The sequence below is a fragment of the Balaenoptera borealis genome, assembly GCF_965194805.1.
Source record: "Balaenoptera borealis genome assembly, chromosome: 17".
NCBI classification, from domain to species: Eukaryota; Metazoa; Chordata; class Mammalia; order Artiodactyla; family Balaenopteridae; genus Balaenoptera; species Balaenoptera borealis.
In genome coordinates, this window is record NC_138876.1 from 71,135,057 (window position 1) to 71,156,627 (window position 21,571).

At 37.5% G+C, this 21,571-nt stretch overlaps 1 protein-coding gene and 1 long non-coding RNA gene across 6 annotated transcripts in view; one reads left to right on the forward strand and one right to left on the reverse strand.

Moving 5' to 3' along the window:
* The window catches only part of LOC309614863, a 22,493-nt gene extending 11,737 nt beyond the window's left edge, over positions 1-10,756 (reverse strand). The window contains exon 1 of the long non-coding RNA XR_014236440.1: positions 9,965-10,756. This is a non-coding gene — a long non-coding RNA (uncharacterized lncRNA). The remainder of the gene's footprint in view (positions 1-9,964) is intronic.
* Positions 10,757-10,955: 199 nt separating this feature from the next.
* The window catches only part of MYBL1 (MYB proto-oncogene like 1), a 36,004-nt gene continuing 25,388 nt past the window's right edge, over positions 10,956-21,571 (forward strand). For all 5 annotated transcript variants that reach the window (XM_082363424.1, XM_082363427.1, XM_082363428.1 and 2 more), the window contains exons 1-3: positions 10,956-11,419; positions 19,690-19,795; positions 20,113-20,184. In XM_082363424.1, the coding sequence (XP_082219550.1) occupies positions 11,400-11,419; positions 19,690-19,795; positions 20,113-20,184 (198 nt within the window). In that variant the 5' untranslated portion in view covers positions 10,956-11,399. The remainder of the gene's footprint in view (positions 11,420-19,689; positions 19,796-20,112; positions 20,185-21,571) is intronic.

Genomic DNA, 21,571 nt, shown 5'->3' on the forward strand with positions numbered 1-21,571 from the left:
TCCATTATTTTCTGATTTTGTGATTGCTGTATATATTACACTTGAGTAATAAATAATTGGTAATAGCGTATTCCATCTATATAGAGTTCTACAGCACACCTCACTGTACAGTATTTGAAGTTTTCTTTTATATCAGTAATAAAACTATGAGCTAATACATAGTTTCCTGGAATTATACCTTATTATTATAATGCATGAAAATAAAGTTTATTTGAAAACTTCCTTCACTGGGATATCATATAGGGACAGTGATTTCTCCCCTTAGTGCAGATTTCAGTGCAAATGAAATGGACCCAATTAGAAAAGAGTAAGCAACATTTCCTTAGACATATTACATAATAGGGTCATGTGATGCTTACTGAATACTTAAAGATATGTTCTAACAAAGAGAAAACTTGTTCCGTTCTTTTAAAAAAACTAGAGATAATGAGGAAATGAAAGGAAATATAGAAAATGGCACTAAATTACATTTGTATAGCTTAGCAATCAACACAACTGATACATACTTTTAAGTTTTAATGTCCATTTTGTTAGAGCAGACTGTTTAAGTTAGTGGTCAGAGCATAGCTTCAGATACCAGACTTACAGATGAGTCCTGGGAGCTGCATACTATGTGACCTCTGTGCTTCAGTTTCCTCTCTGGGAGGATGATAATGACATCTACCGGGGTTTTTGTGAGGATAAAACCAGTTAACAGATGGTTAGAACAATGCCTGACATATAGTAAACACTAAAATGTTTGCTATTATTGTTATTTATACATCAAAATAACTCAGTAGAGCTCAGTTGCCATTTAAGTAGGACAAATCATATATAGAGCATACGTTATTTAAATAGTTTATGTTAAAACTCGGTTTATTTGTGGTATATAATTAATGAGCTAAAAACAGATTGGTTATGTGTCCAAGTGTTTATGCAAGAGCTCTATGATCACACGCAACATTGAAAATCTGGAGAACTGACAGTCTCTGCTCTGTGACTAACTTATTCTGTGACCTAAGGCAAGTCACGAGCCTTTCAAGACCTCCATTTCTACTATAAACTTGTTTTACAGTTGTTACCCTCTTGTTCTGCTGACCACGTCATTGTGGTCTCACTTGCTGAAGGCATGGTGCTGATGGGAAAAACGACATTGGCATGAGCCCCAAGATAAGTAAACATAATTAGCTTTGCTTTGTGATTTGGCTACACTTGTCCCAAACTTGGACTTGAGGTCTTGTACATGCATGTCACTGGTCACATACAACATAGTTTGGAGCCCTCAAAAACTTCAGTGACTAAGACAAACATCCTACTTATGACAGTTCAGTATGGATTTTATTTTTATTGACTGGCTTTTTCAGACCACAGTAACTGCAATTCTGACTGCGTAGTTGTTTCTAATCATTAAAAATGTATATAGAAAAACTGAAGTAAGTCTTTAATTGATTTTCTAAACTGTATATGGTATACTGAGGTGAAAAACTTACGTGATCTTCAAATTTGTACTCTTTCTTCTTTGGAACTAAACCTGCCTTTGGTTCATTTATCATACCACATAATTCTTTATCTAAAAACTGATAGTGTGAGAATCTGGGGGGATTATTCCTGTTTGTCAGTTATATGTATAGAAAGAAACATGTACATGTTGGTGGGAATGTAAATTGATACAGTCACTATGGAGAACAGTATGGAGGTTCCTTAAAAAACTAAAAATAGAACTACCATACGACCCAGAAATCCCACTACTGGGCATATACCCTGAGAAAACCATAATTCAAAAAGATACATGCACCCCAATGTTCATTGCAGCACTATTTACAATAGCCAGGACATGGAAGCAACCTAAATGCCCATCAACAGACGAATGGATAAAGATGTGGTACATATATACAATGGAATATTACTCAGCCATAAAAAGGAACGAAATTGGATCATTTGTAGAGACATGGATGGACCTAGAGACTGTCATGCAGAGTGAAGTAAGTCAGAAAGAGAAAAACAAATATCATATATTAACACATGTATGTGGAATCTAGAAAAATGGTACAGATGAACCGGTCTACAGGGCAGAAATAGAGACACAGATGCAGAGAACAAACGTATGGACATCCAGGAGGGAAAGCGGGGGGTGCTGGTGGTGGTGGGATGAATTGGGAGATTGAGATTGACATGTATACATTAGTATGTATAAAATGGATAACTAATTTAAAAAAAGCAAAAAAAAAGAAACGTGCAGTATGAGATCTACCTCATACTTATCTGGCTTATGGGATCAACATATTATACTTGAATCCTTCATTCATTTAAAACTTTTTATTAAGCACTGATCAAATGCCAAGCTTCTGTCCTAGGAACGGGGGAAACTGTTCTAAATGAGACAACTTCCACTTGGCTCTTAGAGTTTACATCGCAATAATGGAGACAAGCAATAAACACAAGCATAATAACTATCATTTAGTGACCCTTTCCGTATATCCAGGCAATAGGCAAAACACAACATGAAATAATTAGTTTAATCCTCAAAACAACTCTTTGTGGTTGAGTACCATAATTTTATTCATCTTTCAGGAAACAGGCTCAGGTAGGTAAGGTAGTTTACCCAAGGTCCTGAAGTTAGTGGCAGAGCTGGGATTTAAACCTAGATGTTTATGACTCCATACACTGTGCTCTTAACCTCAGTGCTACATTCGTAATTTAGCAAAGAAGTACAATTTGGTGGTCACATACATCTTTTTTTTTTTTAATTGAAGCATAGCTGATTTACAATGTTGTGTTAGGTGTACAGCACAGTGATTCATATATATATATATATATATATATATATATATATATATATATATATATATATATATATATATATATATATGAGAAAGACATTTCTCACCTGCCTTTGTTATGCTTACATTTTTAGTGAAGGAGAGAGACATTTAAATAAGAAAGTGCAAATCTAGGGGGAATACTGAGTGGTGTGGGATGACACTACAGGAGGAACTACCCTGACCTGCTAGTGGTTAGAGAAAGCTTCCCAAGAGGTGATGTATTAGCTGAGACCTAAAGAATTAATAGGATGTTTAAAAATCAAATTGCAAGATTCAGCACTTCCAAAAATGTTTTATTTACTTAAGTCAGTCCATCAAGCAAAATTAAGTTGGATGCTTATGTTTGCCATACTTTAGACCCCATCCAGTTAAATGGATAAGGATGAAAAAGTTTGAGAAAGCTTGTGCAAATAAGGTTGATAAGGAAAGGGAAACAAATTATAACAGAGATTGAGATTCTAAATTCAGTGTATGAAACCACTTCAGAAACATGAGCTTATAGGTGTCTCTGCTACTGAATATGATTGGTGTAAATTAGATGCATAACAAAAATGTAAACAAAATAGTAAAGCAAGAATCAAATTAGAAGCTGGAAGCCCTCAATTTTTCTGACTTAACATTACCAGGATTATAGAAAGATGGTTCCATTTCTTCTTCTAGCTTCTCATGGCCCTGTCCCAGTATCTGTCACCTTCTTGGTTTCCATTAAGCAGTAGTACTCTCTAAGTGGCTAGTAACCAATGTATATCTTAAGTTGTGCTTACAATATTGCTTTTCAAGTTAAGATTATCATTTTATCTTTCTTATAGCAAGTGATTTGGCTTTTTCTTTTATATAGTAAACTTAACAATGTTATTAAATTTATTTTTGGTACAGTCATTAGAAAACTTAAACCAAAATCCGAAAAAGAAGTAATCTGTAAACGTTCTCCTTGAAATTGGCCTTACTTGTTTTCCTTTTAAAAAGTTATTCTCAAGGCAATGCATGTACATGGTTAAAAAAAAAAAATTAAAAACTACAGAAAAACACCCAGCTCCCCCATCTCAGTTGCTAAATCAACCATTTATCTTTTGGTGGCTACCTCTATAACTTAAGTAAGATGTTTACAGGTCTCATCTCTTTTTTTAAATTTTTAAAAAATAAATGTATTTATTTATTTATTTTTGGCTGCATTGGGTCTTCATTGCTGCTCACAGGCTTTCTCTAGTTGCCATGAGCGGGGGCTACTCTTCGTCGCAGTGCGCAGGCTTCTCATTGTGGTGGCTTTTCTTGTTGCAGAGCATGGGCTCTAGGCACGTGAGCTTCAGTAGTTGTGGCACGCAGGCTCAGTAGTTGTGGTGCACGGGCTTAGTTGCTGCACAGCATGTTGGGATCTTTCCGAACCAGGCCTCGAACCCGTGTCCCCTGCATTGGCAGGCGGATTCTTAACCACTGCGCCACCAGGGAAGCCCCTCATCTCTTGATTTATCAACTTTAGACAGTATTTGATTCCTCCATTATGAAGGCTGAGTCCCATTGTTCTTTTTAGGTTCTCTTTATAACTTTATAACTTAAGTCTCTGTTTATTGAGCCATCAATTTTAGACATTACCTCTTAACTCTCCATTACATAAAATGAGGAAATTAACATTTCTATACTTTATCATGTGCCTTATCTTTCCATTCTACTTCCTTTTATTAGCTATACTATTACTTCTATGTTATCAAGGTTTATATATTCAAAATATGTTCTGTAGCCATAATTGCTTTAAAGTATAGTTTGACTAAGCTAATAAACAGCTGAGGTGATCTCAAACGTCAAAATGAGAAGGGCTTTTTTTTTTCTGAGACACCGACTAGAAGTTGGAGCTTTCCCAAGGCAGATATTGTAATTTAAACAGATTTATGTTTTAAAAGATCCCACAGGTGGCCAAGTGGAGGATATACTGGATTGGGACGAGAGATCAGTTAAAGACTTGCTGTAACCAGATAAGAGATGAAAGATGGGAGCGTGAACTGATCCACTGGCAGTGGGGATGGAGAGAAGAGGATAATGGAGAGTAAAAGAGTCAATCCAGACTCTCAGGTTGTGATGTGAGAGGCTAGATGGTGGTGCTACTAAATTGGAATTGGATGCAGGAGTAATTACATGTTGGTGGGTAGGAAGTGAATCCCATTTTTGGAAATGTTAAATTTTGGGTGTTTAGTGCTTCCAGATGGAGAGAGATGGAGTTCAGGAGAGGGGTGGGTATTGGAAGTAAAGATCTGTGAATCATAGGATATGACTGAAATCATAGGAGTGGATGAGATTGCCTGGGAAAAGAGTGTAAAGTGAGAAGAGAGCTAAAGATGCAATTTGGGGGAATGCCAACTTTTAAGGAGCAGGCAGAACAGAGACTAGTGAAGGAGTCTGAGGGATGGAAATCATGGAGGTGATGTCACAGAAAACAAGGGATGGAAGTTTCAAACAAAAGGGAGTAATGATGTCAAATGCTGTAGAAAGTTCAGGCAAAATTGATTTCTTTCTTCAAGTGTCCATTGGTTTTACAGCCACAATTTCAATGGCATGGTGGTGGTAAAGGTTAGATTGTGAAAGGACTGAAGACTAATTGGATAGTGAAGTCAAGACAACTTTTAAGAAGTTTGAGCAAAAAAAAAAAAAGTTTGACTGAAAGGGAAGAACAGAATACTGCAGATACAGGGTTAAGGGAAGGATGGATGGATTTTAGATAATTTTAGATAATATTTAGATCAATATTTTCAACCCTACTGGAGCCAATATCCCCTTTTTATAACAATATATTCTAGTCCCTATACTCTACTAAAATAAAATTCATAGATAACTTATAATTTTTAAAATACCAATTTAATGCTCTACCTATAATATGAGGAGAAGCAGAAGAGATTTATAATAAAACCCCTCTCAAGCACAACTAATCCAACTGATACATACGTAGACTCACCATGAACTCAATAGCTACAAATACAGATATCAGTGGGCTGTATTAGCGGCTTAAAATCTTGAGTGTCTTCATACCTTCAGTGGTGTGATTTTCTAAAATAGGGAAACAACTCTTGCTTAAGTCTGAATAAAATAAAATACAATCTTCCCCTGGTTTACACAGTAGTTGTGTTTCTGGAAAAATTCAGTGTATTTTAAAACAGTGAAAAATCCCCCAATACTTGTGTACTTCTGTTTATAAGTAAAAAGGAGTTGGTTCTAGGCTTAAATAATTATCACCAGGCTTTTCACTTACTGTCTGGTTGAACTTTGAATGGAACTCAACATAATTCTTCCTTGTGTAGGAGTCTCAGACACTGCAAGAGTCTTACGTTCCTAGGCCTGGCACTCTAAATGACAGTAAGGACCTTCAATAACCAGAAATTCCCCTAAAATTTCCCAAATTCACTGTTCCCTTTGGGACTGCCTGGATGTGCTAGACCAGAGGAGAAGAGGAGGCTGAAATAAAGACAAGATAGATTATTGTCCCTGATACAGTGGGAGGTGATAAAATTAAGAGTAGAGGTAGAAAATTTAGGATTTAAGAGGACAAGCACACACATTCATATCTTGGCAGATGTCATGTTTCCCATAGATCAGTGATAGCTCTGCCTTAAGGATTTTGTGATATGCTGGTAAATTCTCTCTCTTTTTCAATGCCCTGAGTACCCTCTCCCTTAACTTGGAGTTCCTATCCTTTGTTTAAAGCCTTCAGCTAGTAGGCTCACTTGCTGTAAGTAAGGGCTAAATTTTGAACACTATGAAAGATTTCTTTTTTGAAGAGAAAGCACTATTTTTATTATGATAGGCCAAAAATGTTGAAAATTTCAGAGAAGATATATTAGTTTCCTATTCCTATTATTGTATTACTGCTGCTGTAACAAATTACCACAAATTTAGTGGCTTAAAACAATACAAAGGGGACTTCCCTAGTGGCGCAGTGGCTAAGAATCCGCCTGCCAATGTGGGGGACACGGGTTCGATCCCTGGTCCGGGAAGATCCCACGTCGTGGAGCAACTAAGCCCGTGGGCCACAACTACTGAGCCTGTGCTCTAGAGCCCGCAAGCCATAACTACTGAAGCCCGCGCGCCTAGAGCCCGTGCTCCGCGACAAGAGAAGCCACCGCAATGAGAAGTCTGCGCACCACAAGGAAGAGTAGCCCCCGCTCGCCGCAACTAGAGAAAGCCCGCGCAGCAACGAAGACCCAATGCAGCCAAAAATAAATACAATTTAAAAAAATACAAAGTTATTATTCTACGGTTCTGGATGTCAGAAGTGCAAACGGGATGTCCTTGAACTAAGGTCAAGGTGTCAGCAGGGCTGTGTTCCTTTCCGGAGGCTCTAGGGGAGAATCCGTTTCCTTGACTTTCTGGTTCCTAAAGGCTGCCTGCATTCCTTGGCTCATGACCCCTTCCTTCATTTTCAAAGCTAACAGCATAGCATCTTCAATCTCCTCAGACTCTTCTGCTTCCATCTCCCACTCTTAAGGACCCTTGTGATTACACCGGGTCCCCCTAGATATTCCAAACTCCCCTTGTCAAGATCCTTATTTAATCACATCTACAAAGTCCCTTTTATCATTAAGGTAATATAGTCACAGGTTCTGGGGATTAGGACGTGGACATATTTGGGGGGCCATTATTCTATCTACCAGAAAAGGGTAGAGCAAGGAATATTGGGTTGAAACTGGGACACTTTAAAACATTTTTTTTTCTCTTACAGTATTTTTTTTTCTTGCAGTTCAACCACCCTTACTTTTGCCTTTAAAAGCCAAACTAAGAATTCTATAGCTGCTTATGTTAGTATGGTTTCTGTTTCTAATTTCCATCAAATTTAAAATAGCACCCTAAATGTACAGATTAGCAAAATATATTGGTGGTGGGGAGACAGAAGTTGGACCATACATTTATGTATTCAAAGTAGCATTCTAAACCTGATTTTGGTTTTCATATCAAATACATAATATATGGTTTCACTATTCTGCCAAAGCATATTTATTTAGCATTATCAATATTGGGACAAGTTTTATACACCATATTTGTGCTATTTCCTCGTGCCCAATTTTCCTCATTTATAATGTGGAGGAAAGTAACGGTACCTATCTCATAGGGTTGTTACAATTATAGAAGTTGGGATATTACCAAAGACTAATGCATGCAAAGCACCTAGAAGGGCCTAGTAGTGTAATAGCCATTTAATGGCATTGTCTTAATATTACACTATTTTTACTGGCTATATAATTGTTTTTTCCTGCTGATGAACCATTTAAACTAGCCTCAAAATGTGAATGCTTCCAAACTGGGGTTCTAATGGAATACACTACTATAAGCACTCAAGCACATCTTTTTTGCTTGTATTGAATTACATTCTAAATTCTTGTCAAAGGCTGTGCACACATTTACGGCTTTTGCTTGGTATTGCTTTCCAAAAGGATTATACCAGTTTCAATACTAACATCAAGGAATTATTCAAACTTTGTTGGCAGGATTTAGAAAAATTTTGCTACCTTAGTAGTCATAAAATGGTGTTTCAAATCTGGTTTAATTTGTACTTGTTGCATCCCTGTAAGCATAAATATTTACTTAATGCACTTATTTATATTTTTCCATTCATTCTACAGTTATATTTATTGAGCATCTGGGTGTATCACTATTCTAGGGACTGAGGATCTAACAATAAACAGAACAGACAAAAATCTACTTATGGGAATGGTTGATACAGCTCTATGAAAACTATAGTCTATTAGGTACTATATTAAACCAGCATAAGCTTTTCAGACTAAGTTAGCAAAACTTTGGAGTATTTGGCCTTTGCAGGAGGATAAGAAGCTGGTGCAGCCATGTGAAGGATGAGCATGGTGTACTTTCTGCTCATTTATTTAATAATAATGAGGCGATTTATTTAAAGATTTGGAGTAAGAAAGTAAATAATTTATAAACTCATTTTTAAATATAACAAATGAGTTTTCAAAAATAAGACAGTTTTCAAAGAAATTTCCAGCACTTGTCCCCAACCCCTGTCTCCCCTTGGTTCCCCCCCCACCCCATACCTCTGTGGAAAGACTTGAGAAGCATTAACAGACTATTCAAAACTAACTCTTGAGGACTGAGGAGTAAACGTGTGACAAAGTTCCTTGTGTTTTCAGCTTCTGGTGATTACAAATAAAGCCACTGTAAACATCTGTTTTCCAAAGTGGCTGTTTCATCTGCACTCCTACCGGCAGTATATGAAAAGTTATACTTGCTCAGCATCTTCATCTTCGCCAACACTTTTTACAGTCCCCCTCCCCCCATTCTAATAGCTGTGTAGTAGTACCTCATTGTGGTTTTACTTTGCATTTCTCTAATGATTAATGATGTGGAGCATCTTTTCATGCTACTTATCTTTTTCGGTGAAGTGTCTGCTCTAATCTTTTGCCCTTTTTATTGCTTCTTTTTTTTTTTTTTTTCTCATTATTGAGTTTTGAGTTCTTTATATACTCTGAATTAAAATTCTTTATTAAATATATTTTGATTAAAACAACGCAAGTCACAGGTTATAATATATTTGAGTATGTGTATTCAAATGACTGTGAACCACTTTAATTCCACACTTTGTTTTTTTTGTAACTAATTTAAATGAATTTGCGATGTTATCTTTCTGAGGAATTATGTTTTTCTCTATCGCTAAAATGAGAGGGACTTAGTTTGCTGTCAAAATCTAAAACAACTCTCTTCAAGCTCTAAAAAGGTACTCCGTATACAACTGACTACAGCCTAAAATATAGTAGAAACTCTGCTTCCTGTTAGGATGTAAATAAGCGGAGTAATGTATGACCCAGGAGTAAAGAAAACACTGTTTTCAAACGACATTACTTTCTAAATTAGGGTTTTGTTTTTTTTTTAAGTCAACTAGCAACACAGTACGGAATGATTTGAAAGAAAAGCTGTTTTACCTTCCCAGAACCCATACCTTGAGAAAAAGGAACTATAAAAAGGCAGGTGTTTTAAGTTTTGAAAGTAGTGCATGCAAGCTCCTCTTAATTCACATTTGCACCTGCATCTCCTATTTGCAAAAATTGATGCGTAAACTTTCAAAATAGCAAAATGTAAGTTTGTTACAATATTAACCTGTGGTTTCGTGCTCCATGCAGTAGAGCATGTTACCTTGCAAATTTGGATCCTTTACCGTTTCTAATACTTACTGTAGTTAATCTACTTTAATGCTACTTGAACTGAGCAGCTTGTAGTTATTAGACTTGAAACCTCTAGAGTAGTTTTAACTGCCAGAAGCTCCTCCAGTGCAATTGCCCCGTCCTCCTGTCTCTCCTGCGAAGGAAGGTCACTTTCTACTGTTGACGACCGTACTCATTTATCTGGGCGAAACTCCCGGTCCGCTCCGGTCTTCCTGCATTCTTCTGGATCAGGGCTCCTTCACCGCGCACAGCAGCTACTTCCCGTAGAGCCGGGGAGGAGATTAAGCACTTTGGAGACCAGCCGCCGACCCGGATTATTTCCCTTTTCCGTTCCAAGCACGTGTCCAGCTAAAAACTTTTTCACCTGTCACACTCCTGCTCATTCTAGATATTCGGTTTCCTGCTACAGAGTCTTCGCTAGTTCATCAGCTACGATGTTTCGCAAAAATAGCTCGCATTTTTGCTTAAACAATAACGGCCGCGCAAATTTTATGGTTAGATTTGTCTCCAGTCCGAAGACCACGCCTCCTAACTAGTGAGGAGGGATGTACCCGAGGACTGAAGAGCTGAGGCCGAGAGAAGGCTGCGGGAACATGCCCTGGCGGGACAGCTCAACCCGGCGGGACAGCTCAACCCACCGGGACACCGTCCGCGCACCCCGGGAAGTTTGGGCTCCCGCCGCCGCTTCCGGACACGCCTCTCCGCGAGCCTGGAACTCGCTTTCCCAGCAGGCCCCGCGCGGCCCTCGGCGTCCCGCCCCCTCGGGTGCGGCTCTCTGCGCGCTCCGGGTCCTGTCACTGCTGGACCCGCGAGCCTGGCCTGCGGCCCCACCCCCTGGCTCCCAGCTCCTTCCCCGACTCCCGCGGGTTCCAGTCCCGGCTTCCAGCTCCCCAGCCCCGCCCCGAGTCGCGCGCGCTCTCCCCGCCCCGCCCCCGTCCCCCCGCGTGCGGCCGCCACAGCCAATAAGATTCGGGGCCGCGTGCGCAGATTCAAACGGCGGCTCTTGAGGGAGGCTGGGCGCGAGATTCGGCGGTGCGGACAAAACCCTGCGGGAGGTTGTGAGCCCTGCAGGGCTGCTCGCTGCGGGGAGAGGGTGGGGGTCGGCGCCCGCGGCGGAGCCGCGCTGGGACAGCGGCGAAGAGACTGAGAGGTGGCGGGAGGGGCCGGCGGAGGGCGGGAGCGCGCCTCTTGACATGTTGGGGGCATCCCTGACCGGGCCGGGCCGGGGCTAGGAGCGGCGCTGCGGACCGGGGGCGGGTCGCGGTCCGCCCCTCCGTCCTTCTGTCCTGCCCAGCCGGGGACGTGCGTTCCGCACTCGGTCGCCGCGGAGAGGGACCTCGGAGAGGGAAGCGGAGGGAGGGTCGGGGAGAAGGAGCATTAGCCTGAGGCTGGAGGAGGCTGAACTGCGTCCCCGCCCAGCCCGCGCCTATGCGGTACTTGAAGGATGGCGAAGAGGTCGCGCAGGTGGGTGACATCCCTTTCGCCCAGGCCCGTCGGCACAGTGTCGGCTCAGATTCCCTTTCCTTTCCCGCTGCTTCCGCACCAGGCCCTCCCCAGCCGGGGCAGAGGTTTTCTTCCCGCTGCTCCACAGCCGCTTCGGCCCGCTGGCCACAGCGCAGCCGTGACGTGTGGAGTTGGGGACCAGTGTGTTTCAGACTCAGAAAGTGACTAACAGATGCCCAGGTTGCTCTTTTGAGTGACTCCCCCCACAGCGCACATCCAGACCCCCAAACGCTCACAGCCACTTCTTGGTGGGAGTTGGCAGGTAAGTCTGTGCGCTTTCAGGGAATACGCTCCGCAGATGAAAGTGGAAGTGTCCTGCCTGGACGACCTGAAAATGGTGTTCAGAGGGCCTCTTTTTCTCTGAATGACTGGGCCAGTTAAAAATAGGAACTTTGTGATAAACCTGGGTGGGGACCCCTCTGCCATCTTTGCTCCCTTGAAAGGTGTGGAAGTCCTCTGAAGAATAGCTGAGGAGAGAGGACGTTTTTTGATGTTTACTGTAATTACCATACTCATGTTCTCAGCTTTATGTATGTATCTTTAATATCTTCTACTGGGAAGATGCCACACTGTTACCACCAGTAGCTTGATCTTAAAATAAAACAATGTGTTTGAGTCACTTAATATTTTGTGTGTCTGTTGGGCTCTGACTGTGCCTAAGTGTTGCACAGAGGTAGGGCATGTTTTTTTGGAAAACTTGCTAGGATGAATTTACGCTTCTCATTTTTATTTGTCATTATAGTAGCTACTCCTAAATTGTGTGTAGGAATTACTTAGATGACAAAAAACTACGGTATCTTTTAGTTGTCAGTATTATTAAATAAACATGAAAAGATGTTTGACAGGATTTCCAAATGGTTTTATTTATCTAGATCCACAGCCTCAAAGTCTCAACTAGAGGTGTATTTCCCAAGTTGAAATTTAGTACTAGCTTCATTCACTGCAGATTTCTGTTAAAAATTGGCAATAAGTACACATAGTATTTGTTGCTCTTCATTTATTAAGCATCTGCTGCATGTAAGGTATCTTTTGCAGAAATCAGCATAGAATGTAATTAAGTCTTTGTTAGATTATTAGTCTTTGTTAGATTATTACTTTGTAGCAACTACAGAATAGATCAAACTCTTGAGGTGGAACAAATGGACACACACACAGACACACACACACACACACACACACTTCTCTAGAAGAGGGTTTTCAACGTAGGCACTGTTGATATTTTGGATCAGATAATTCTTTGTATTGGGAAGGTGGGGTGGGAGGGGTGCTGTCCTGTGCTTTGTAGAATGTCTAGCAGCACCCCTGGGCTCTACCCGGTGGATGCCAGTAACACCTCGCTTCCCCCGGGTGTGACGATCAAAAGTGTCTCCAGACATTACCAAATGTCTGTTGGGGGCAGAATCACCCAGGTGAGAATTACTACTCTAGAACATCAAGGACCTGATTGACTCCTCAGTCTTCAGAAAAGATAGATATTAAAATCTCCTGTAACTATAATTACTGAGGTATTGATTTAGGCCTTTTCTTTTGAATTTTTAAATATACCTTCATTAAGCAAGGTGACAAGTGAATATTGTCAACTCAATAACAGGAGTTTGTTTATATTCAGTGTGTGGCATTATCTACTTATCAGTATTGATGTTAATCTTATTTGAAACAGTTTCTTGGCTAATGCTGTCATTAGCAGTTAGTTATGGTTAGACATGGATGCTTGAATGTCATAACCCTGCCTTCTCCAGTTAGTTTTTCTGTCCATAACTTGCATATGCTTCATAATAATAGGCTAAGAAAGAAGAAGTGATTTAATGATTAATTTGCCTGTATAAGTTGTTTTATTGACAATACTGTGAGCTTTGAGATCTAAACATTAATTGCACTGTTGACTTTTATTCCTGTCAGCTGTATAAATTAATTGAAATGTATTACAGAATGATTGAAAGAGTCATAAGTCTGGAGTAATTAAATGTGGTGGGGTGAAGCTACACTCCCTATGGGAGTATACAGGTAGAAGATGTGATGAGGAATTATCATCTCTGAATGGTATATTTCTTAGGGTCTTCATACTTGAATGTGTTTTGTGCTCTAAATTATATTTCTTGTATATGTAAATATGACTTATTTATCTTAAAAAATAATAGAATATGAAATGTTTTAAAGGATAAATAATCTATTTATTGGGCAAAGTCTAGTCTCATGCCTTTAAGTATCTTAATAATAAATATGAACCTAATTTATAGTTGAATGAAAAAGGACATAATTCAGTCACTTTAAAATCTCCACTATACAACCATTTAAGTATTTGATTGAAAACTATACTTCGCTGTATAAAAGTTTTGCATAAAACTACAGGCATAAATCCTGTAATAACCTCTCCTGTATGATCTGAAAAAAAAAAGGAGTAAAAAAATGTTACCTCAGGTTTAAACAACTGAAGGATGTTAGCTCTTTTGATCTTTAAGATAGCTGTATATCTCTGATCTGGATTTACATAAAGGAAAAGGTTTATTTGGTGTTGTGACTTTAAATAGTTTTTAGATCCCACTGGGGGTTTTAATGACATAATTTACAGGCAATACTAAAATTGGTATATCTGTTATTAACATGTATTTGATTTTTAACCATATTTATGTATTAAGTAATTAATTTTAGGTTTTAAAAACCAGTTCCACTCTTAAAAATAAGCTTTAGAAAGTGTCATTTAGAAGCTAGAAGGCCTGTTTAAGTAGGAACAGATTCAGGTATTTACCGTTGAGGTGACTGGTGACTATACTAAACTGGAAAGACAAAAGCCAGCTCTTGAATTGGAAGATGTTTTTCAGTGCGGTATGTGTGTGTGTAGGAAGCAATTTTACTGTGTTGTTTCTAGTGAGATGGGTGTTGTGGGTGAAGAATACTGAAATATGAGAACTGATTTTTAAATCAACTTTGTAATTAGCAATATTGTTTGGGGAAAGCAAGTAAACTCTATAGCCCTGTTTTTTGTCTGTTAATATAAGGGGTTTGGATTTTGTGGTCTAAAAGGTACCATCTAGCTTTAATATAGTTCCTATTTTGAACTCTTTTTGTAATCATCTTTCCTCATTTAAAAATATACACACACTAATGGAATAAAATAGAAATGTTCTTGCATTGTTTTTGTTTATGGATAGCTAGGTAGAAATCCCTTCAGTATTTATTTCATTATTGCTATTGATGGTCAAATAAAGTCGAATTTGTCTTACTATAATGATGCTAGTTTGCAGTCCAGATTTGGAAATAAAATATTCATGTATGCAGTACATCGTATTAACCACTGGGTGGCCTGATTTCACTTTATTAAATCAAACTGGTAAATTTTCATACCTTGAATTCGACTGAACTTAAAAAAATTCACAGTTATCCTGTCAAGACAGTATAATAAAGATGTATTTTTTGATTATGATAAAAATATTCAGACTTGATGCAGTTTGATTTAAAATATTATCAAGTTGAAGTGATTTTACTGGAGCAAATTTTATAAAACTACTGATATTTCTCTAATTCAAATCAGTTTCTATTCAAATAAAAATAAATTTTAAAAATCTCAAATTCTTCCTTTGGCACACCACGTTTTACTCTTTTTTAGGTGGAATAATTGTTGTTCTTTAAAATTGAACTTCTCTTGAATGTTTTATCTTAATATTGCCAAGTGTGAATAGTTTGTGTATTATTTCACAGGGAAAGTTATGACTATCACATCCTATTAGCTTACACCCCAGTGTAGAATTACTCGTAACCATTTTCCTAGCCTAATGAGTCATAGTATTTTTGTGTGTGTGCATATGCTCTTCATTTTGCAGTTTCATAATCACCCTAATCACTTTGTTCATTCATAATCTATAAAAGTTTTTGAATATGGTACTTAGTTTATGTATTAGACAGTTACAGAATAAATATTTTCTTTGACTTAAAAAATAAAACTGGCAGAATGATTCTGGAAACCAAGTCCTGAATGGAGATTCAAAGACCAAATTCCTCTTCAGTTTTTGCTTTGTGACTGGAGAAATAATTTCACCTATTTTTACTGTCTTCTAGATTAGTCACCCTAGGCTAAAAATGGTTTATCTATTTATAGATAGATAGTAGGAAGTTGATTTTATTTAACTATTAGATATTACCAGCATTGATAGCTACAATACAGAAATACTAAAAAATGAAGTAGAAAGCAGAAAAATAAAGCAAATAAAACCACAAATAAAGCAAATAAAATAATGATTTATTTTGATGGTGTCTAACCATTATTAAGCAATGGGACCTTTTCATTGTTAAATGGTGAAAGTAGAATATTGGTGAAGTTATTTGTGGGGTTTTATCTCTTCCCGTTTTTCTTCGCAAATTGTAGGCATTCTCAGGCAACTTTATGTTGTAGCTAGTGATGAGTTTCTAGGATCTTCTGTCACGCTTACTTGAAAGTTTTATCATCCTTTCAACGATTACTTAAATAATATAGAAATAACTTAATGCTAAAACTAAGAAGTATTTAGGTAGATAGATTCTAGGGAAGTCCCAGTGGTAGAGAGATGGATTCTAAGAATTCTACTTTAATCCTCCCTCACACTCAACCACTCAAAAAACCCAGCTTCCTGAACATGATGGCCATGCTGATGCAAGACAGAGAATGAAACCTCTTGTAGAAATAGAAATTTCTCACAAATCAAGTATGTGGTTAAAAAATAAGGCAGGTTTTTGAAGTTAAAATGAATACGTTTTCAGGAATATTACTCCTTGGAAACTAGTCTTTTGACCAAAATAACATATCTGGACTCATATCTTTAACTTAACATATTTTTATAAGAATACTGATAAGGTGAATTTTGTACAGATTAGATGTGATGTTGATATTTTTGTGAATACTCAAAATTTATATGGGTGAGTCCCCAAATTAAAAATTGTTTTCAAATAACCTAATTTTTAAAGCAATCTCAAGTATGCTGTTATGGAAGGTGTTGGGGTCTGAGGGGAGGGAAGAAAAGAGGGGAACCTGTAAAAAGCATGACTGAGGGCTGTTTGGGATGACAGGAAGTGATAATGTTGCAGGGGACAGTTCTAGGAAAGGTTAGGCAATATTAGTAGACACCCCAAAGAACCCCTTCTGTACTGAATATATTTTTTATGTTTGTTTCAGGAGTTTATGCTTCTTAAAATTCTACCACTTGGAGGTGCATTTGGATTTTGAAAGTTCTTATTAATAAATGGGAATGCTTTTTACCTCCTCTTAGAGGTATTTGCATTTGTTAAAAAAAAGTTTTCTTTCTCATGTCAACTTGAGATCAGCTGTATTAAGGGAGGTAAAAGTTTTGATTGGGTTGGGAAGGAGTGAGGTAATTTTGGAATACAGAATACTTGGAGGAGGTGAAAGAGTAAGCAAGATCATTCAGTAATTTTACAAGTGTTTGAATGGCAGGTACTGTGCTTGATGAAGAGAGGTGAACGTATTAGACATGGTCTTTGAACTCCTGAGTTTGCAATCTGGTTGGGAAGGTTGGCAAGTGTGATAGCATTGAGAAGGACGGGTAGGTTCCATGAGTGTGTACAGTGGACAGCAAGCTTCAGTATGGTGTTTCATCTGGTTTACTAGCCTTCTTAGAAATTTATGAAGTCATTGGATCCTGAACCATCTCCAATTTAACAATTTAATCGTGGCTAATCAAGTGATATTTCTGATAGCTGAAGATGGCTGCAAATAACAGGTATTTAATTAAACCTGTGCTTTTATTTTCAGCATAGTTTAACAAAACAATCATATATGGAAATAGGACTGGCAGATTATTAAAATAGACATTAGCTTTAGGGGAGAAAGTATTGGAATAATGAAGTGCATTAAACTAAAGAAGCAGTTAGATGTCATAGGTAGGTGGGTGGGGGATTTGGTGTCTTGTTTGGTCGGATAAGAATAATTTTGGTCCTAATGGAATTGACAAATCAAGGGAAATTAGAAGTTCCTGCAAAGGATCTGTAAACCGTATATATTAAATCTAGGTCTTCATTTTCCACAATGTCTGGTACTTAGAAACGTTAAGTAAATATTAGCTCATGTTATTTTCAGATGCTCATAACTTTATTCAGTCCATTGACTACTCAAAATCCTCTAATTCAGTTTATCATAAAGACCTGCCCTCTTTTCTGGGGTTTTGTGCTCTCATGGCTTTAACTGTTCTCTGTGTGCTGGTGATTGCCAAAACTGTATGTCTACCCTAGACCTGTTACCTGAGCAGAAGATCCATGTGCCCAGTTGTCTTCTAGATCGGCTCTGCCTAGTAGGAGAGCCACTAGTCACATGTGGCTGTTGAGCTCTTGATATGTGGCTAGTCTGAATTGCTATGTACTTTTAATTTTATTTTATTAAAAAATTTTTTTTAATTTAATTTAATTTTTATTTTTCTGATTAGCTCTGTCTGTAGCTAGGAATTCACTTTGTTGCTCCTGGGCTCTTTCTATCAGCTTCATCTTCTTGGTTTTTTTCTCTTTCTCTTTTGCCTTTGGCACTCTCTTCCCTCCTGGACAATGCCACATCAGATTTTGAAGACTTAAGTAAGAAGAAAAGAATGTAAAAAATTTTGTGATTATGTTGATTACATGCTGAATTGACAATTTAAAAATATATTGGGTTAAATATTATTTATTATTAAAATTAATTTCACCTGTTTCTATTTTTTTTAAATGTGGCTACTAAGAAATTACATATGTGGCTTGCATTACATTTCTGTTGGACAGTGCTGTTCTGGATATACCCAGTATCCACCTGTATATTTCTCAAGTGCCTTGAAATCAGTCCAAACTGCTTACTCTCCTCATTCCCTTCTACCTCCCAAAGTTCTGTTTCTCCTTCTATTCGTTATCTCATTGAATAGCTCTATTTATGCTCCCAAAGCTAGAAATTTTGGAGTCGTCCTTGAATCTTCCTCCCATGTCTCTCAGATTCATCAGTTGAAAAATCCTTTTGTTTCTACCTTTTTCATATCTCAGTTTTATGTGCTTCTTTCTATAGCTACTATCACGACCTTAGTTGGTTTATTCTTTTATGGTTTCTTGATTTTTGTCACATTTAGATTTCTTCTACTCAAGGATGTAAAAAATAGAATTCTACCCTATTATAGTACTATTATGTTTTCATTTTTTTAAGTGTAAAATATTTGCTTCATCTGAATTTTTTATTTTAAAGTAAGACTTTAGCTTTATTTTTTAAGATAGCTACCCAGTGTCTTACCCTTTATTGAAAAGTCCATCTTTGCCCCACTGATTGATATGTTACTATTATAATTTACCAAATTCCCATATGGGTTTTGTTTTTTTCCTTAATGTTCTATTCTGTTCCATTGATTTGAGTATCTGCACATGTGTCAGTACCATTCTGTTTTATTTATTGTTTCTCTACGGTATATTCTGATATTGGGTAGTGCTAATTCTCTCTCTCCTTTTTTAGAACTTTTTTGGCTATTACTGCCTGTTTATTTTTCCATATGAACTGTAGAATCAGCCTGTCTGAGTTCCTCTGAAAAATCTATTGGTATTTTTATTCATTTAATCTAAATTTATGAATTAATTTACAGAGAATGGACATCTATAATATTGTTTTCCTTTCCAAGAATGTGCTCTGAATGTTTTTTCATTTGTTCTTCTGTGTCTCATAATAGTGTTTCATTGTTTACTATAACTTGATCTGTATACTCAAATTATTTCTACATATTTTAACTTTTTTTGTTGTTGGTGTTGTAAATGGCTCATTTCTTCCATTGTGTCTTTTAACTGACTGTGTTTTGTATTTTACCATTATCGTTGCCAGGCCCTAATAATTTCTTACTTGGGGTATTGTGAAAGATTACCAACTGGTCTTCCTTCCTCCATCTCTCCACATTCCTGCCAGTGATTTTTGCTGAAACACAAGATACTGGTCTTTTACTCCCTTACTTAAATTCCTTTAACTCTTTAGGTTAAAGGTCAAATAAAGAATAAAGGCCAAACTCCTTAGCATGACATAAAGGTTATCACTTGGCCTCTGCTGACATATCTAGCTTCATTCCTCTGTGTCAGTAAGAACTACAGCTCCTCTCCATTGTATGACTCTTAATTTTTTTTTATACTTTGAATAATCTCGTCGGACATATGTCTGCTAGTCTGAATGGCTTCTTTAGTCGTAACTGTGTATTCAGATTCAGTGGTTGAATTCACATATTTAAATAAAATTCTTGATTTCACAATTGTGTTCTTTTCAGTGAGGATGAGGACGATGACCTTCAGTATGCTGATCATGATTATGAAGTCCCACAACAAAAAGGGTTGAAGAAACTCTGGAATAGAGTAAAATGGACAAGAGATGAGGTGATTATGTGATAAGGCTTACTAATTCCATGCTCGTATTTAATGATTAATAATATATATTAAAGATATTTAAAAACAAAACATGAGAAAAGTTATCCATCAACTAACTTGCACATTAGTTTTCTTCAACCATACATGAATAGCGGGTTGATGTTGAGACTGACAGAATCAGTTTAGTAAATGGGAGAACTTGTGTTATAATGGCTTCAGTCCTTCTAAAAATGGCCACCAGATATGACATGGAAGAATTGGAGAGTATCTATATTCAGGAATAAGGTGAGGGAGAACTTTCTAATTTTTCATACCTGTTTTAATAGGATGATAAGTTAAAGAAGTTGGTTGAACAACATGGAACTGATGATTGGACTCTAATTGCTAGTCATCTTCAAGTAAGTGAAACATTATCTTATATTGCTGACGTGAATGATTTAGGCCATGGGGTTACATTTGCTATTTTTCAGAAATGTGTCTACATTATTTTAGATTTAGGTTTCCTTCCTAAAAACATCTCTTTTGTTCTGATTTTCCTACAATTGGAAGCTTATAAAGTCTGATTTTCTAGTAATTAGTTTATCCAGGGATCTAAAAAGATTACTAATCTAAAACAAAAATGATATGAAGTTTGGGTAGGGCTTTATAAATATTTGCTGATAAATGTTAAAACATTTTGAGAGAAGTTAAATATATTGAAATATTTTGGTAGCTAATTAATAAAACCAGAAAAAGCTACGTTGCTGTGAGAATTAGAAGTAACATATAGGATGTTTGGCACAGTTCCTGACATTTAGCATGTGTTCAATAAATGGAAGCTAAGTTAGAAAAGCTATTTACATTAGCTTTATCAGTTTAATTTCAATGGTATAACAGCAAATGAAGTGAACAGAGAAATGCTACAAGGCTATACAGGAACAGCCTGATTATTTTGAAAAATTGATAACCTTAAAATGGATCAGCACTGATGTACAGAAGCTGTAAATGAAGAAGCTCAGTTTGAATAAAAATAAGTGCACTAGGGGCTTCCCTGGTGGCGCAGTGGTTGAGAATCTGCCTGCCAATGCAGGGGACACGGGTTTGAGCCCTGGTCTGGGAAGATCCCACACGCCGCGGAGCGGCCGGGCCCGTGAGCCACAACTACTGAGCCTGCGCGTCTGGAGCCTGTGCTCCGCAACAAGAGAGGCCGCGATGGTGAGAGGCCCGCGCACCGCGATGAAGAGTGGCTCCCGCTTGCCACAGCTGGAGAAAGCCCTCGCACAGAAACAAAGACCCAACAAAGCCAAAAATAAATAAATAAATAAACTAAAATTAAAAAAAAAAAGAATCTACTATTAAAAAAAAAAAAAAAAATTTCAGGAGACCAGATGAGAGGATTGCAGGCCCTGCACACACCCTAATTAAAAAAAAAAAAAAAAATAAGTGCACTAGGCACCAGGACAGAGCTATTGGTAAATAAAGGATTTGTATTTATATGCTTCTAAATTATCTGTAATCCTGTATATGAACTAATATCTTTGGAAACTGAATCACTAATGAAAAGTTAAGTGTTATTATTATTATCCTTGTAATACATAGGAGTTACTAGGTTGTGACTTGACTAAAATAAGGCTACACTTATTAATCATTTTTGGAGTTTGGGATGTTTCTACATAAGGTTTTATCCTGGTAAATTCATTTTCCTTTTGAACTTCAACACTTAAATAATTTAACTGGTATAATGCACATCTTCTATCTAGGTATATTTAGTTTTTACTTGATAACTTGGAGGTTGTCATTTATAAA